The sequence below is a fragment of the Cygnus atratus genome, chromosome 15, assembly GCF_013377495.2.
Source record: "Cygnus atratus isolate AKBS03 ecotype Queensland, Australia chromosome 15, CAtr_DNAZoo_HiC_assembly, whole genome shotgun sequence".
Classification (NCBI taxonomy): Eukaryota; Metazoa; Chordata; class Aves; order Anseriformes; family Anatidae; genus Cygnus; species Cygnus atratus.
The window spans coordinates 3,746,912-3,765,388 of record NC_066376.1 but is presented as its reverse complement, the minus strand read 5'-3'; the positions used below and the strand labels follow the sequence as shown (position 1 = coordinate 3,765,388).

At 43.0% G+C, this 18,477-nt stretch overlaps 1 protein-coding gene and 1 long non-coding RNA gene across 9 annotated transcripts in view; one reads left to right on the top strand and one right to left on the bottom strand.

Moving 5' to 3' along the window:
* LOC118256494 (uncharacterized) overlaps positions 1–1,118 on the bottom strand; it is a 37,394-nt gene extending 36,276 nt beyond the window's left edge. For 4 of the 5 annotated variants that reach the window (XR_004781248.2, XR_004781250.2, XR_004781249.2 and 1 more), the window contains exon 1: positions 978–1,059. This is a non-coding gene — a long non-coding RNA (uncharacterized LOC118256494). Of the gene's footprint in view, positions 1–977 lie in introns of all 5 variants that reach the window. The other variant, XR_004781247.2, reaches the window with a different exon arrangement.
* On the top strand, positions 314–15,920 carry ARPC1A (actin related protein 2/3 complex subunit 1A). Of its 4 annotated transcripts, none has more exons than XM_035563509.2 (10): positions 314–453; positions 3,840–3,921; positions 4,207–4,311; positions 6,820–7,042; positions 8,517–8,624; positions 12,000–12,212; positions 13,385–13,460; positions 13,655–13,848; positions 14,561–14,651; positions 15,540–15,920. In XM_035563509.2, exons 2-10 carry the CDS (start codon positions 3,858–3,860, stop codon positions 15,576–15,578), a joined length of 1,113 nt encoding a protein of 370 aa, XP_035419402.1. In that variant the 5' UTR covers positions 314–453; positions 3,840–3,857; the 3' UTR covers positions 15,579–15,920. The 4 variants fall into 4 exon arrangements, with proteins under 4 accessions (XP_035419402.1, XP_035419405.1, XP_035419404.1 ...); XM_035563512.2 differs by lacking the exon at positions 314–453 and adding an exon at positions 1,114–1,133; XM_035563511.2 differs by lacking the exon at positions 314–453 and adding an exon at positions 2,852–2,967.
* The last annotated feature ends 2,557 nt before the right edge of the window (positions 15,921–18,477 follow it).

Here is an 18,477-nt window from a genome sequence, read left to right as displayed (position 1 = left end):
GGGCTCTTTCGCTCCTCAGCACACCTCAGGCACTGTCGCCCCCCCAAAGGTGCGCTACCACCCCCACTGCGCACGCGCCCCCTCCCTTTGTGTGTCTATGCGTGAGGCGCGGGCACGGCGCGCGCGCACCCCCCCCCCGCCCCGCTCCACCCCGCGCAGGCGCAGTGCAGCCCCGCGGCGCTCCCCGCCTTTCACCCCGCCCCCGCAGCGCGGCGGCGGCGCACGCGCGGCCCGCGGGGTGGGTGGGAGGGGGGGGGGCGGGAGGCGCGCATGCGCAGAGCGCGTTTCCTGGCTCCCTTGTCAGTACCGGGCCGCCCCCCCCGCGCCCCCCCCCCCGGCCTCCGCCGCCGGCCGCTGCCGCTGCCCCCGTCCCGGTCCCGGTCCCGGTCCCCGGAGCGGAGTCGCGTTGACTGCCCAGAGTCCGCGAGTCCCGCTCCGGTCCCGTCGCCTCAGGTGAGTCCCGGTGCCGGGGAGCGGCTGTCCGCCCCGCCGCCCCCGGTGCTGAGGGGATGGATGGCGGCGGGGAGGCGCCTCAGGGCCCGGGGGGAGGCCGGGCCCGGCCCCGCCGCTGAGGAGAGGGGAGGGGAAGGCTGGGGGCAGCTCTCGGCGGGGGGGGGTGGTGAGGCCTCCTGAGGGGCCGGGGGCTGGGGGGGGGGGGAGGAGCGGGGCGGCTCCTCGCGGGGGGGCCTCGGCCGGGCGGATCCTGCCTCGGCCTGTACGCCCCCGGCCCTTCTGCCTCGGCCTCCTTCTCCCCCACGACCCTCCTGCCACCTTCCCTTCACCCCCCGATCCTCCTGCCTCGGCCTCCTTCCCTCACCCAGACCCTCCTGCCCCGGCCTCCATTCCCCCCCCCCCAGCCCCCCCCGATCCTCCTGCCTCTGCCCCCCGACCCACTTCAGCCTCGGTTCCATGCTCCTGTGGGAGCAGGGCAGGGCCGCAGCCAGCCAGCCACCCCAAAGCAGCTTCGTAGCGCTTACAGTGTTGTGGGGCTGGCCTGTGAGGGGTCACCCCCGTGGGAAGGCTGCGCTGGGTGATTCGGGAGGGAATGACAGCAGCAGGAGGCAGCCCTTTATTTAGGGGTGCTTCTCTTCCCCCGGTTTGAAAGCGGTGTTCTGAAGGTGCTCTGAAAATAGGTGAGGTCTAAAAAGAGCCCTTTCCCTCTCTTTCTCTCTCACTCTTGCTCTCTCTCACACACATGTACGCAGTCTCTAATTCTGAATCAGCATCCTTGCTCGTCGCTTGTCCAGGGATGGCCTCGTGCCACAGATTTTGCACCCCGCTGAGAGCTGACAGCAGCTGAGTCCTGTGCTTCCCAGCCTCGAGCTTCTCGGCCTGCATGCTCAAAAAGCTTGTGCTGTGTAAAGGTGCAAGACTTCTGTTCTTTCCCCTTTTAAAAAAGAAATTGATGTTCAAGGACAGTTACTTTGCATTTGGAAGAGGAGAAAAAAAAAAAAAGATCAGGGATGGCTGCGTTAAATACCTGGCTAACAAAGTTATCAGAACAGTATCTTTCCTAAGTGAGATGCTGAGGTTGGCTGATAGGAAAATAATGTGGAGGTTACTACAGATGAAACGTCAAGAATCATAGAGCCAATTGCGTTTTCTAGCAAAATGTGAGTTTACGTTTCTAGTGAAACGCAATTTGTAAGATTTCATAAAGATTTATCTTCCCAAAGAAAATACTGTTGTAACTGTCAGACCAGGTGAATGAAATAATTGTGCTTTTTGAGATTATCATCACTGCTGTTTTCTGTGAACCTGTTACCAAACCCGAAATCTGTAGCTTGCCACAGGTTCTGGTCCTTGAGACAAGAATGGGTCATGTCTCTTGGCTAGATGGAAGCTTTGGGAACAGCCTGTAGGTTAGGGACTAAAAATTCCTGAACTAGAAGTTATTGGGGTGGGACAGGGGTGTTCATGCATAGGGGCAGCCTGTAAAATAAATACCAGGGTTGTATTAGAAAGCGTTTTGAAATAGCTGCATTCCTTGGGGAGGGGAGATGGGATATTTTTACATTTTGTTTCAGAAAGAGTAGAAAAGGCTGAGCATTCCTTGTTGGTCGCCCAGCTCTTCAACTTTTCCTGTATATGGAAGTGTACTGCTACTGAATGCTGGCATGTGCTAAAGCAAGATCGTGGAAAAAGCAATTTGCAGTCGCGTTTTGCTTATATTAACACATGGAATCTCAAATCATGGCTGCCCAAGGTCAGAGGTAACTCGGATTATGTCAGTGTTCTCACACTAATTAAAAAATAATAATTATTTTGCTTGGGGCTGCGTTTACTTAATAGTTTTGTTTGATCTGTAGAACGTGATGAGTAGAAGAAAAATGAAAATCATGCCAGTTAAAATCATGAACTGGCCCTCAAGCTCGCGTAGCCAAAAGAGTACATTTAATATGTAACTGTATGTACATTTAATATGTAACTTAATATGTACATTTAGAGTACATTTAATATGTAACTGTAAGTCATAATTCTTTAAGATAACAGTGCTCGATTTCTTGAAAAAAGAAAAAAACCTTTCCAGTTATGTGGATTGGTGGGGTACTGTATCATCTCGACCCCAAGACTCAGCACTTTCCGCTTCGTTATGAAACTAGCGGAGTGATAGTAACTGCTCGGCTCCTTACGGGCTTACTCATCTCTCATTCACTCCTGAGTTTCTGTTGGACTGCCACTCATTTCCTGTTTGCTTCCAAATTCCTACCTTGTCCTGAAGTCTCCACCCTCTGCTAACATGGCCATACTTGGGTATGTTGTAATTTCAGGCTGTAATGGGTGTGGATGTCTTGGAGTGACATCACAGAGATTTTTCTTTTTAGATGCATATGTAGGGGGAAGAAGACTTTGTACCATCAGCCAAGGAGAAATTGCCCTGAAAATGACTGGAATATAGGGAAGGAGGAATTGATAAATCCGAGTTGCGTTGTATGCGTCGAGCTATGCGCGTTTTAATTATTACAGGTGACCTTGAGTTGTTACAGAGTTATCTTCCATCCGCGTATGCTGCCCGTGATTAACGCAGGACGTAGAACACGATACGGTATTTTAAACAGCTTTGTGATCGCTTGGCAGTGCACCCCCGATTGCAGATGTTCAGCACTGTCTTTTTTACAGCCATAAGTTAAAGGAAAAAATAGCTATTTAGATTTCTTTTAAACAAAATATTTACAAATGAGAAGAATTCAGCTTGTTCTTTCACTGCTTGAATCTCATGGGGACAAAATCCTAACTATAAAACAGTTAAGTGCTAGGATTAATTTGTAGAAATTACTAATTAATTTATTACTGATCTTAGTCATTTTTCCCTAGGATACATGTAAAATCAAATAGCATATCAGCGGATTATAGTTACATATCAGTGTTCTGGACACATCAATTTAACCTCCTGATAGATCGAATAATAGATGTCATTGAAGTGCTGGGAGCCTTGATACGTGTCAGGATTTTGAATCAATTCACTGAGATATGTCACTAGGTCTATTTAGTTATAATATTGTAATCCCACAATTTTAGTTTTCTTCATAAGAATCTCTTCTCTCACCTCTAAGGATATCCCAAGAAGCGAGGGCATCTTAGAGCAGTTGCAAATAATTATAGTGAGCAGAACAGTTAAAATTTATTGGCCTCTTGTAGGTGTCAGGATGTGTGGCAAAAGGAGTTGTTTAGAGGTCTTAGCATATTTACTGAGCAAGTGTCATTGTAAATGAATTATACTGGGCTGGAGCAACCTTTGGAAGTGATGAAGACTGATTGTTGTTTCGATAACTATTAAATTTTGAATAGTTCTGTTTTCACTTTTACACCCTTCAGCTTTTTCAATTTTTACAACATAGGAACGCCTTTAACTCGGAATGTCTCTGCATCAGTTTTTATTGGAGCCGATCACCTGCCATGCGTGGAACAGAGACCGTACTCGTAAGTACCGTGTTCGTTTTTAATTCAGTCTTTCAACTGTTCTTGGATCAAAATGCTCTGTATTTCTCTTCAGTATGCTCCTGATCTTGTTACGACCGTGATTATTTGAGATTATCCAGGGACGTTAGCTGTTTGGTTACAAGACCTATGTAATGCTCTGAAAATTGAGAAGACAGGTTTTAGACTGGAAAAGTATAATGTATATAGTATAAGTATGTATCTTTCCATGTACAGTGGTATTAAAAAGCCTTCTGTACTATTGGATTGTTTTTTTTCTTCTTCAAGAGATCGCCATTAGCCCTAATAATCATGAAGTCCACATCTACAAGAAGAGCGGGAGCCAGTGGGTAAAAGCTCACGAGCTAAAGGAGCACAATGGGCACATTACAGGTAAGAGAAGAATGTGCTGTGCCAGACTTTAAATGTGTCCGCCCCCTGCTTTCCCCAGCTGAGCATCTGAACAGGAAATCTGCAAGTGTCGAGTAAGTAGATCTTTTTATAGGTTGGCATTCCCACTTTATGGAGAGCTTTGCAGCATTTTCCTGGACTGCGTGCTGAGATTGTTAGGAAGAAAAGCTCTCTTCCGTTTCCAGACATTTTGGTAGAGTAACTGAGACTTTCTTTCTTAACTATTGCTTATTTTTCATCCCCAATAACGTAATGAGATCGAGCTTTCAGTCTCCTGAAGTAATCTGGTTGTGTCATAAACTCTCCTGGTGCTACATGCTGCTCCCTTTCGAGTGCTGGCTTGTAACTTCATGAATTATGCAAGTGTTGGTTTCTGGTTTCCGACAGCAATAAATGTCCTTTCGTAGGGATTCATTGCACCAAGTTCATATCAGTACATTTTTCCTTCCTCTTTGCTACAGCACTCTGGCAAGGGGTTGATAAGTGTTTTAATTACCACGGCTGCCAAGGGAAACAGTCTTTCCCTTTCTGTGTGCTGATGCAGAAAAATGTCACATCCTCAGTGAGCAAAAAGAGGAGCACCTTTCCAGTCAGGTGCATGAGGAAAGAAACCTTCTAAGAACTGGCGTGACTTTGCAAAGTGAAAAGCAAGATAACAAAAAATGCCTCTTCTGTCCGTGTTTGGGAGGAGATTGGATTGGTTATAATTCGTATTTTGACAATTACTCGTTGGTGGCTGGAAATTTGGTCTTTCAAGAAAACTACAATTCTGAGGTAAAATTCTGCCCAAAGTGCTCCGTCTTGGACTTGCAGCAGACTGAGCACGTTTTACTGCAGACTCACGGTATCTGTAGAGCCCCAATGAAAATGTAAGAAGGGCTGGCACAACGAGTCACAAAGTGTTAGTTTTAAAAGGTCATTGTTCTGTGGTAGTCTTTTATATTACTTGTGTGTGTGTGAGATGCTTTTATGAGGGCTTTTTTCTCTAAGGAAGTGACTGTAATTAATACAAGCACCTGCCCAAAACAGCAATATCCTTTATTCTGTTCTCAACTCACTAATGGGCAGAACTGTCTGCCCAACAGCATTTTGCAGGAACTTTATTCAATTTGTCTGGGTTTTGCTGTCAGAGCACAACTGTACGTGCTTTTTCGTGAAGGGCCGCTTGGGCTGAATTTACAAATGACGTGCCATTCCCCAAAGATGTTTCTCTGCATTTTTCTTTTACTTGTTGGTGTTAGAGAGAAGCTAAATACTCATGGCTTGGGAAAGGAGCTCTTTCCAGCAAGGCATATACCTTTGGAATACTACGTGCTGTGGTTGTCTTAAAGAGTGGACATAAACTGTGGTTAGACACAGGAGAGAGATTGATGAAACTGCCTGTTGGTTCTGACAGGAGGCTGCTGCCGCTCTGACTTCTGATCATAAGGGACGAGGTCCCTAATCTTGCCTTCTTGTGTCCTGATTCAGGGATTTGTGCTGAGCTGCCCCTGTTCACGTACAGTAAGAATGTTATTCACTCTTTTTGCAGGGTTGGTTTTCTGCTAAGCTGAAAATCTGAACTTGCCAAGGGATCAGGACACTGGTGCTGGTGCAGGGGAGGTGGTAGGGTAAAAAGAGGCACGATGGTCTCTCCTTCGTAAGCAGTGCTAGACTGACTTGTATAACTGTGGTTTCAGGCTGCCTCAGAATTGAACTTTTAATGTTTTTAATACTGAACACGGAAAACAGTTGAAATCTAAGTTTGTGGCAGTAGAGTTAAGGATTGCACCCTGCATCTCAAATACGGATGCTAAAGAAAGATGAAAAATACTGTCGCCCCGAGAGTTTCCAGTTAAGAATGTCCTTCGGTGCAGAGGAAAGGGAAAGAAGCAATGGCAGGTTTATCAAAGGTTTCATTTTGTTTTATTCTTTGAATGTGTTATTTTTGCTTGGTAAACTTTTCTTTCTCACAGCACAGCTTAAATAGCAGGGACTAAACATAAAGATTGTATCAGTGCATAAAGATCAATAACTGCTAACTGGGGGAAAAACACCCCGTTATCTAAACTTTTAGATCATGACTGCGGTCTGGCATCGCGCAGACGGCTCTGTTAGAGGTTTGTGCAGAGCTTTAGAATTGCTGGGTTTCAGCTGTTTGAAACAGCCTCTTGCAGAAGTCAGTGATTTGAAGGGTACCTGTGGACGGATTTTAGCCAGTCTGCAGAGCTCCACCTGTTGGCCAGCTATCAGAGCTGGCTTCCTTAGCGGGCAAATTCTCTGTGGAATCTAGAAGCTTGGGATCTGCGATTTTGATGAAAGCTAGATGGAGAACGTGATATCCATAACACTTCGAAATGGTACCTGGAGAATAAGTGAACAAGGGGAGTGGTAACGTAACATTATTAACTGTCTCTGTGGGAGAAGGCTACAAGATTTTCTCTGTTTTGAATTACTATAAAGCAAACAGTATAAATGGGAAGGATTATTAACGTGAAGTCTAAATTGCAGGTATTGACTGGGCTCCCAAAAGCGATCGCATCGTAACTTGCGGTGCCGACCGTAACGCCTATGTCTGGAGTCAGAAAGACGGCGTGTGGAAGCCAACACTTGTCATCCTGAGAATTAATCGTGCAGCCACCTTTGTGAAATGGTCTCCCTTGGAGAATAAATTTGCTGTAGGAAGTGGAGCTCGACTTATATCTGTGTGCTACTTTGAATCTGAAAACGACTGGTGAGCTGTTTTATTTCCATTTATACCTTTAAGGTCAACTTGGGAAAGCTAAAAGCCTGGAGATTGGTGGTGGTAACCAGGTTACTCTTTTAATAATTCTAAAATTTTCAGGAAACATAGAGGGATAGTCCTCATCAGTTCTTTCACAGACTTCTACATCCTAGGGAAAAGGTTCCTCCTTCTACTTCTTTACTGTAGTGTAGCACCTAGAGGCGTTTGACTTGGCCTGTTTTCAGGTTTTGCGTGTTGGCATGGGTGTGTTCTCGTTGACTGCCATAAACATATGTTGCTGTTTTAAAAGTGCTAGAATTTCTGCAGAGTAGAAATTTCTTTACCACAGCTGTGTGGTTGAAAAAAGAGAAATGCTTTCTCTTGCCCCACGCCCTTTCCAGAATGAGTGAAGAACTTTGTCTCAAGTCTTTCTTCTATATTGATTATTTTGGTCCATTTATTGTCATTAAAGAATTCAAGCTGTCAGTTATCTCCAGGGTGGTCTATTAGAAGATGTTCAAGCTTGTCACCTACCTGTTCTGTATTCTGTCATCTGTTGTTACTGTTCATAGATTTCAGACGGGACTAGCACAAATATTTCTACCATTGGCATTTTAAGTATCTATTATTTTGGGTAAACGTATAAAAACACAGGTCTCTGTTCCCACAATTCTGCGTGCATTCTCCCATATGGAGATGTTAAACAATGAGACCATCTGCAAAATTCTCTTTAGTTTGTTGTGGACTTCTCTACTTTCCAGTATATTCAGTTATTAATGTTTTCTCTGCCTCGTCTGCAGAAGAATGAAACCCCTCCTGTGCTGAAGACAAATAATTTAATGTGATCCTTAAAACTGCTTGTGCTCGATGGAAGTAAATTCAAAGAAAAAGCACCATTATCCCAAAGGCCATCCAGTGAATAACAGATTTCCTTACTACTTTGTAAATGGTTCAAGCAAATCCATTTTTTATTATACTTTAAATAATTGAGGTATATCATTGGCAGTTCACCCATCTATGTGTTCGGCTTTATAACTATTGTTCTATTGAACAGTAGAAAAGTTGGCAAGAGAGAGAGGTGACTGTAAAACTTGTTGGAAGGAGCTGGAGAGGAAGTGTACTCAGCGATCTAATAAAATAACGCTCCTTAGCTCAATATCACGGTCAAAGCTGTGCAAAACTCATGTTAAGGAGTTCCGTCTGATGTGTTATAAAAATTAGTTAGAAGGAGAAAAGGATTCAGAGGAAGATGTGTGTATTCAACATTTGTTGGTTGTATTTACAATTTTAATTTAGATAACCACATAGAGTTCATGGACTGTAGAAGGGAATATGAAGGGTTTGGGCATAACGTGGGTTCTCTTGCTAAACCGATGTGTTTAGTCATTGGCAAGAAATTATCTTTTTGAGGCATATTTCTTGGGTTTGGGGGAATCCAGTAAAATATTTTCATATATAAATCTTGTCTTTTCTTTTAAATTAGGTGGGTGAGCAAGCACATTAAAAAGCCCATCCGTTCCACTGTCCTCAGCCTGGACTGGCACCCCAACAACGTTCTGCTGGCTGCTGGATCTTGTGACTTCAAGTGCAGGTGAGAAAGAATAAAGCATCAGGAAATAAGTTTGGGTTGCTGGCTGGTTAGTAACACGAGCATGTTGATCACACATTTGCTATCAAAATAGAAGATAGCTCAGCACATACTGATGTCATTACCAGAATAAAATGTCCAGCCTAAGAGATTTTGACCGGGTCACTGCTGCATGCACACTTCGGCTACTAACATTTATCTCTTGGGGGTACACCTGAATTTAGTGAACTGGCGGGTTTCTTTACTAGCAGTACACAGAAGTACTGCTATTATATGTGCAATGAGTGCTGAGTTGTTAGTCTGAAATTAGACTTACAGGTGCTATCTTGTAGAAAAACACCACTACTAATTATTTAGAGTATTAAAAGCAATATCCTAACGCTGCAGCTTGCAGAGGAGGTACCTGACCTTTCTCTTTCCTGAGTCACTTGTTCACTCCACTTTGCCCATGCTAGCCTTAACATTCTTGCAGCCATGTCGTGAGCAAGGTCAAGAAATAGATCCACCTGAAACTCAGTGCAACAAAACACCGTTTTTGCAGGACGCTAGGAAGAAGGCTGGTATAAGCAGGTGGGCACGTGAGGTGGATGGGGTGGTTTTTCAAACTGATTGTGAAGTTACACCATGAGGGATATAGGTTCTGCAAGTTGCTTTGTGCTCAGTGACTGGGGATGCTGCAACAAAGCCTACATGGGTAACTGTACACAGAGTGGTTGATTTTAATTCATATTTTACTTAACCACTTGTACCTTGAATAATAATGAAAGCTGCTTTTCTTAAATTCTTTATGTAATAGGGCAATTTTTAAGCTTCAAAGTGTGTACTAAAAATGACTAAGAAGGAGTGGGAGGGGGAGGTGGGACCAACTATTGCATTTCTTATTTCAGAATGAAACACGTGCATCTACAGTCAATCCTTTGTTACCTTTTTATGTAAGGAGAGATGTTAAATAGCAGCTGGGCAAGAAGAGGAGGGTTGTCTCCCTTTCCTGCCTTATCTCCAGTTTTAATTAAATGAACTGTAAGCATTCACTTCCTTTCACAAAAAAACGTGATGTAAAAAGTACTCATTCATCTTCCAGAAGCAGCTGCTATTCACATGGGGAATTTTTCTCGTGTGTGTTCATAAAGCATCTTGGGATTCTGACATTAGGTCAGCTGATACATGTCTTTTACTTTGTTCTTTTGCTGTTTTGTCTCCAAGCCTTGTTCAGTGCTTATTACGTACGTTGGATCCCTGATTATTTCCTCTTCCCTACTTTGAGAAACTGGAATTGAATTATTTTCTGTTCATTATGATTTAACTTTTTTTGAAGAAAGTCAAGACATGGTTGTCAATTTCCTAGGTGTGTTTTCTAGAAGACTTACTTTTGTCTCTTGTTTCCCATCAGGAAACTCATTCTGTCCTACATCTTTTGTCTGAAAATGGTGTATATTTAAAACACAAACAAAAAAAACCACAACACTAAAACAGATCTTGGTTTAAAATATTTGGGAAACTCTCTGCTCTCATTTAAATTATACCATAGGATGAGCCATTTAATAATCTTGCTGCTTTTAGTGTAGAAATCTCCATAGAGGAATATTAAAGGAAGAAAGGAAAAGTTGTGGAGATTGGTACTGAGCTTGTGTTTCTGTTGTTTCCCCAAACCCGTGAAAGAATGTTGTTTTGCTAAATGATGAATAAAGATCTGCAGAATTCCAGTTCTAGGGAATGTTCAGTTACGTACTAAAGATGGTAAAGATATCTGGGCCTGAAGTGTGCATCTGTTCTGATAGGTGGTTCTGAAGAAAATTATGAACTGGATCTGCCAGAGCCACTGCCACCTAATAAGCACCTAAGTGGGGAGACATTTTGGAAAAAGAATGGAGGGCAGAAGAGACTCCATGTTGATAGGTATTCAGCAGTTTTTGTGGTGGCTGGCCTAGATGAGCTCCTCTTACATTTGTCTTTAGTAATGTACGTAGCTAACAGCACCATATAGGTGTGAATTTTATAGTCTTGCTTGAACAACGTTGCTGCAGGAATGAAAGTCATTTCCCAATATTCTTTGAAGGCTAGGGCCTTCAAGCTGAGGAAGTGAAAAGACTTTTTTTAAACCAATAGTTATCTTCAAGGTCTCTCACTACTTAGGAATGCTTTTTCTGCCTTGTGTCAAAGGCTGCTGCTTTAAACATCTTGTCCTATTTCCATACATTTAGAGAACCATCCTTTCAGACGGCTCTATAAAATTAAGTTTGTTGAAGGATTACCATTAGATTATATTTAAACTGATATAGCTGAGCATAATTTCGTACTTAATTCTCTGAAAATCTGTACCTAATATAGCTGCAGTTAAACCCTTCACGTACCAAATGATCAGCTGTATTTGAATAAATTGAATAGGCACCTTTTGAAGTGCACACCCCATATATGTAAATGATTAAAAAAAAAAAAATAGAATGGTGGTAGGGGAAGCAACATTTCCTTAAACTCACTATAAAATAATTCCTTTTAGTGTTTGGCTGCAACCGTGAATATTTGATTGCTTTTTTTTTTTAACTGAAATATTTCTCTGGTAGTAGTATGGCATAGCTCGCTTGTTCCTCCTGTTCTATGGACTCTAATCCTATGTTTGTGACGTCCTTGTAACTTCCATGGTAACAGTCGAGAACACCATATTGTGGCATGTCTGAATCATGCAGAAGGAATTTGATGAAAGGGGGAGGCTTTCTATTTAAACATATCTTGAAAATTGTAGCGCTGGGAAAAAAAACTATAAAAACATGATGGTATTTCAGGTTTTCAAGGCATTCTTTCAGTAATGAGCCAGATTAAGGTGGTTCAGGGCCCCTTTGCTGGCTTTTGAACATCTTTTATTTTTTTTTTTCCCCTTTGGAATCCTGCTAAAAAGTCAATGTTCTTAAAAAGTGGGTAATTTTCTCGGTGTTTGTATTAGTGTCTAATTATACGTTGTTGGACTAGGTGATCTTGGAGGTCTCTTCCAACCTAAATGATTCTGTGTAACTCTTGGTTTTCCTCTAACTGAAGAATTGACTCTGAAGCTTATTAGCAGCGCAAAAGGATGAAAGGGAAATCTTAGCACAGTGGAAAATGTAAGGATATTGTATGGTTTTGTGCCATCTTCTGGAAAGGAGAGGTAAAAAATAGAGCATTTGTGAGAAACCTGTATACATTACACCCGTTGTGCTATTGTTTTCTCTCCTTGTATACTGAATCTTCCCAGCCAGTAGTGGATTGCTGCTGAAAGATAATATGGAATTTTATTTTGGTAGAAATAGAATGCATCTGGCTGTCTCCAATGTGAAATGGATATGCAGCTCCCAGGAGGGTGGGTTTTTTTATGTCTGTGTTCATGCAGAATTTTTTTATTTGCAGGGTGTTTTCTGCTTACATTAAGGAAGTGGATGAAAAACCAGCCAGTACACCATGGGGCTCCAAAATGCCTTTTGGGCAGCTGATGTCCGAATTTGGGGGCGCTGGAAGTGGCGGATGGGTGCATAGTGTCAGTTTTTCTGCCAGCGGTAACCGCCTAGCCTGGGTCAGTCATGATAGTACTGTGTCAGTTGCTGATGCCTCAAAAAATATGATGTAAGTATGCTCTTTCTGATAGCTATTAAATGTTTGACACTAGAAAGAAGCAGAATGTGGAATGCTGTGCTCGCAGCTACAAGAGGAAAGCTGTGACTGCTATTTCCAGTTTTGACAGTTTTACTGTACGTTCCAGGAGTCTCTTTGAGGCCTACGTAAATAAGGTAGAATTCATAGAGTTTTAGATTATATAATTCAAATTTCTTTTAAGAATTCTTCAGTGAGGGCACATTCATTTGATTTTGAAAAAGGGGGGGGGGGGGGGGGGGGGGGGGGGCGCGGAAAGAAAGCATTTGGAAAAAAAAATGTTCCACTCTGGTGATTTTGGAAACAAATCATTTCCTTGTAAATGGATCCAAGAGACCTGCAGAAACATGCTCACTCCGTAACTGAGACCCTATACCCAATCAGGGTCTGGGAAATAATTTGTTCATTTCATGAAATGTTAATTCCAAATGCTGTCCTTCAGACACTGCTGCAGGGTTTCTACTTATATCTTCCAATCCAGCAAAGCATTTTATTAACAATTTCTCCTTCTGTTCCTCATCTTGATGTTGATAACTTCTCGGTCTCCATGGCTTTTTAACTAAGGAAGAGATTCCACATAGATTTTGGTAGCAGAGGTACCTGGTGGATCATTCAGGCATTGCTGTGCTTAATTTTGAATTATGGTTCTGATGGCTATAGCCATGTAAGTACCTGGCTAAGGACATAATTAGGTATAAAGTTCTAGAATTCCTTTCTCGTTTATTATAAAAATCACAAAAAATGACCTAATCTAACATACAGGCTTTTTCCTCCTCAAAAGATTATGTCAAACACTAAAACTTCAAGTGTTTTTTTGTGCAAATGAAACTAATTGCTTTGTCAATTTGAAACTTTTTTTGGGGAAGGTATTCTTCTTTTAAACTCTAGTCACAGTTTTGACAAAATACTAGATATTTTCAGCATTTCACTTGAAAAAGTTTATTTTATAGATCTTCCAGAACAATTTATGAGGTCAAAACTTTTAATTAAAAATTACAGCCTTCTGGTGTCACCTCAGGACAACTGAGCTACACTGACTTCTGTTCCAATAATCCTTGTGTGGGAACAGTCTCTTTAATTTTTTTTGTTGGAGCCAAAGATGTGAGGTTTCACTGAAGTCTTCTAACAAATGTTCTTGTGTTCAGGGTTTCGCAGCTGAAAACAGAGTTCCTCCCACTCCTGAGCGTGTCATTTGTCTCTGAGAACAGTGTGGTGGCAGCTGTAAGTGTCTATTATTTCCTCCTCGTAGAGCGTTTTAGAATTTTGGAGAGTGAGAAACACCATGCGTTGTAAAGTTAGTAACAAGCAAGATCTCCCGTAGTGTCAGTCTTTGCATTTCTGCAATTAACAGCAGCAGAAAAAAGAAACTCTGGTGGTTGCATTTCTTCTCACGCTTTCATGATGTGTGGTTGCAGGGCCATGATTGCTGCCCGATGCTTTTTAACTGTGATGACCGTGGCTCGCTGACCTTCATTTCGAAACTAGACATTCCAAAACAGAGCATCCAGCGCAATATTTCCGCCATGGAACGCTTCCGAAATATGGATAAAAGAGCCACTACAGAAGATCGTAACACTACCCTGGAGACACTGCACCAAAACAGTATAACGTGAGTGTCTTGGCCGTCAGAATGAGGGGAAGGAATGCTCTCCTCATCGCTTCGGTTTCACAGGGCATACCGCAAACCTATGAGAGCTTGAATTTGCCATTCCAGATGGGTGTAGCTGGTATCCCATTCCCATTTTAGCCTTTCACTGACAGCTGCCTGTTTCTGGGAATCGTGGAGGCTTGTAAAGTTAATCATTAACGTTGCCTGCATGCTACTTCTGTTTGCTCGTGCTTAATGTGTTCTGTAACTTGAACACAGTTTATCTTATCAAATATGTAGATAATTCACAAGAGGGTGGTAGTACTGCAAAATCCAGTCAGTAGTATTCACCTGAAGCAGGAATTCACATACCAACTTATTTCAGATGTTATTTCTATATGCATTATTCATCAAAAGGGTTGATTCAGGTTAATCGAGTGAAATATCCTTGCATTCAAAAAAGAACATGAGCCCAGAGGATGCTAACGTTTCTGAAGCAATTTGTCTTTTTCCAAAGAAGATGTTTAGACTACAGCCACCAAGCGATAAAAGAGCTTTCAGCATCCTTTTTCTTTGCTTATTTTTCTGAAGCATTGTACCAAAGATCTAGCATAAGCTCTGCTATACTCATGTTTCCTCTTGGAAGAGTAGAGTTGAATTCAGCCCAAATTTCCCAGCTTTTTGGCTCTCTGGAATGGGTGTCTGCCTTACAGCTATCACTCTCTGTTTTCAGCCAAGTGTCTATTTATGAGATAGACAAACGAGATTGTCGTAAATTCTGCACCACCGGCATTGATGGAGCAATGACCATCTGGGATTTCAAGGTATGCTTTTACTGCCATGTTTATGTGAACTGGTTGCAGTGGTGACTTTTCTTGATCTCTAGTATCACCTTCCAGGGCTCAACCCTAATGTGAGTTTTATTAACAGTAGGAAATCCAGGCTGGAATATCAAGACCATTACTGAATCCCATAAGGAAGGCAGATTCAAGGTTCAGTGTAAATGCAGATACTCTTTGCTTAGCAGATGGTGCTGATCCAGACTTAATTTTTTTAATGGGATCACTTAATGTCCCTGTAGGGATCCCACTAATTATTTCCTTCTCCAGCCCTTACCTTAGCCACAGGCTGGAATGATCATTAGTATGACAAGGCCCACTGTCCCTTCTTGCTCCTGTCCCTTTGGACTCTGGTTACTGCCTTTCTGCAGAACAGGGTCCTGTGATCTCTTAATGAACTTATCAAAATGGTAAAAAAAAAAAAAATAAAAAAAAAAATTACCTCGAATTAGAAAATACACTAAACACTGTATTCAAAACCTCAAAGGGATTTAATGCACCTGCTTGCTTTGTCAAGGACTGGCCAACAGAGGTCTCTGCTGACCTGCCCAGGCTATGCACTGGCTTTTAGGAAAATAATAGTTTGTTTATAATATATAATGCCAGAATGCTCTGGTGGGCACAGGGGCCGGATAAGAAATTGAGGTAGTATATGAACTGTCTGAATGCAGTTTCAGGGGGAGGGAGTGGAACCACTGGCCTATGCGTGTGAGTTTGAAATTAATAATTATAGTGGTTTCTGGCTCTTGAATAAGAGTAATCTCAAGTATTGTTTGTTTTGCTCTTTTTTTTTCTTAACATCAGCCTTTACAATGAATTATTTGACACAGAATACTGTAGCAGGCTGTGATTTAAAATTTTCTCTCTTTCAAGACCTTAGAGTCTTCTATTCAAGGTCTACGAATCATGTAAAGATGGATTTCCGTGATCTAGCAGGACAAACTGCTTGACAGAATGCAGCTCCCACATCTGCACAAACCCGAAAAGGGAGGAGAAAGGTGGAATATTTGGAAACACTGAGAAAATACAGCTTGGCAGATTTTCTTTTGAATCTAAATTTGGTGAATTGTGTTGGTTTCAAAATCAGCTGTGATTGTTCTTTATTTTTTTCAGTTGGTTGTTTCATTCCATTCTTTACCAAAGCTGCTCCTTAAGTAGTTTATTGCAGGAAGTTATGAATCACTAACTTAAAAGGGGAATTTTATGTAAATTGTCTGCTAGAAATAATAATAATAATAAAAAAAGAAAAACAGATTCTTTGTGTTTTGATGCTCATTAATAGTTATTTAAAAAAGGATGTTATAGGAATGAACTCAGATAAAGAGTGTAGAAACCCCCTGAACTGGTGTTTTATAGCCTTAAAACAGGAAGAGTTCATCTTAACCGAAAGTTTCAGGTTAACAGATGAAGATCTAAAGTACTGAAGATCTGGATGTGAAGGTTCAGCTAGGCTTCTTTCAGGGGAATTGTTCCCTTGAGGTGATGATCTTTGAGGATGAACGGTTTTGTCCTACTGACTCTTAATTCTGTCTGCCTGGCATTTTATCTGGTCATAATAACAGCAAATTAACCTGAATGTCTTTTTCGTTGTCTGCTTAGCGGGTCGTGGTTTTACAAAGTGACCAGAACTGTCTGTAGTTACCTTTAGGGATTTGTACAAAGACTGCTCACAGCGTGGGGCCTAGGATACGGTGTGGAAGGCTGCGTGTGGAAAGTGAGGCGAAAATCTGCTGAGTCGGATCTTAGGGAAGACGAATTAAAAGCAAATCACTTTGTAAGGCCATGAAGCTGCACAGACCTGCACGTCGTCTTAGAGCTGAGTGCTCAGCCCAGAAAGCTCTGTGTTTATAATGACCGGTGGAGAAATGAAGCACATTTAACAGAGGTAACAGCGTACACTGGCTTCTGCACAGATCCTTTGTCTCCAGGTGACAGTCTTTTGAAGCTCAGTTCACAGCCTTGGTAGCTCACTGAGGCAGTTGCACATAACTTATTTTATTCACGCAGTCCAGTTAAGATTAACTGCACTGCTGCCTTGAGGCTCGATTCACGCCGTGCTTTGGAGGGGATTACCTGGCTCAGAGCATTGCTTTATAAGGCCTAAGACTTGTCACTTCTGTTGAAAATGCAGAAGTGTCTTAAAAAAAAAAACACAACCCAATGACTAAATTTTACCACTTCCTCTGGAACCGGAGTGTTTCTTCATACACTGCTCGTTTCTTAGCTCTGAGTGACTGAAAAGGAAGGGTGGCAGGCAAGCTCACAAAGCTGACAACTGCTCGTGTTCTTCTGAAAGTGAACCGTGTCCCTCGCAGAGCTGCATCATTTTCAGGTGCAGCGTTTGCTGCATGTAGGGCACGGACTGTTTTCCTTTCGGTTTTCTTTTGTCTCCCACCTTCTTCCCCTGGCGATCAAATATGGCTTTGCAATTTCCTCTCCTTTCTAAATGTAGAATAACGGCTTTTTTAACTGCTTACTCAGCTTGCAGTCTCGTGGTCTGCTGTGTACGATGACTTGGGGGGCGTTGGGTTTATCAGCCAGGACACAGCGCTAATGGAGGTAAATGTCTTCTGGATCAAAGTGACACTGCCAGCCTTGGAGGATGGATGGAGGGGCACGGGCTTGGATTTGTTCATCTCTGCGAACAGTGTTAGACACTTACATCTCACAGGAAGTAATGATTTTGTTTCTGAAGTCACTTTTGAAAGCGTGCTGTTTAATTTCCAAGAAGTCTATTAAAAACTGTGTTCTCAAAGATATGGCCCAAATAATAGAAAAGAGAAAAAAAATCATCTAAAGAGAGAGTGGAGAAAATGGATCTCTAAATTTTGCCGTGTTCTTTTTCTGCATGAACGAGCCAGAGAAGGTTAAAGGAGCCTCTTGGCTCCAACCAGCCGCCGAACTCACGTTTGATGAGACCGCCCTAGGTTACTGTCTGAGAGAGACGCGTCTGCTAGAAATCTGAGATTAAAAACAGAGCGGAGATATTTATATTAGAAAAGGACGGAGCGAGGGGAGTATAAACAACCATCACTCGAGGCATATTTCAACTTAAAACCGTCCCGTGGGTGGGGAGGGAAGAGCTCTGCACCTTGTGTGCCGTCTGAGGGCCGGAGGTGATGTCCGGCAGGATGTCCTGCTGCCATTCTGTCTCCTCTTCCTGTGAGCCACGTGAAGGCAGGTGCTTTGCTTGGCCTCTGCCATTTTCTCACTCGCCTCCCCCGTCTCTAACACCGTCGGGGTGTCCTCGTGTCCAGTGTGGGTGAGGATTCACTCCCGTATTTCAGCTAGCTGCAGCACCAGGCTTGCTGTATGTGCTGGGGTTAACGGTGCCCTTGAAAGCAATGTTCGCAAGAAAGCTCGTGGTTTTGCAGTCTTAATTACAGGCTGGCTGCATGTGCTCGCTGCTCTGTGCCAGCTAGCAGACTGTTAGGGGCAAGGAAGGGGGCTGCGCGCGAGCAGGGATGCCAGAGACTGTGCCCGGGGGCCTGTCTGAAAGCTCCGAGTCTCCGAACAAAAAGATGCAGAATTACTGCCGCTTTTCATCCCTTTTCCCCACCTCCAAAATCATTCCCAGCAAAAAACCGTTCTGGCATCTCCCCTGTCTGTGCAGGGGGTGTTTCAGCAGAGGCCCCAAGCTTTCCACCACAAGCGGCAGTGGGTGCAGGAGGATCTTTCCGCTCAAGGAAACGGTGGTGAAAGCAGTTACATGGTTTAGTCAAACCTTGAGTGGGATCTGGCGAGAGATCCAGCAGGGCTGCTCCTTCCTCCCCGGGCTCGGCAGCGCTTGCTGAATCCCCCGTGGGTGGCC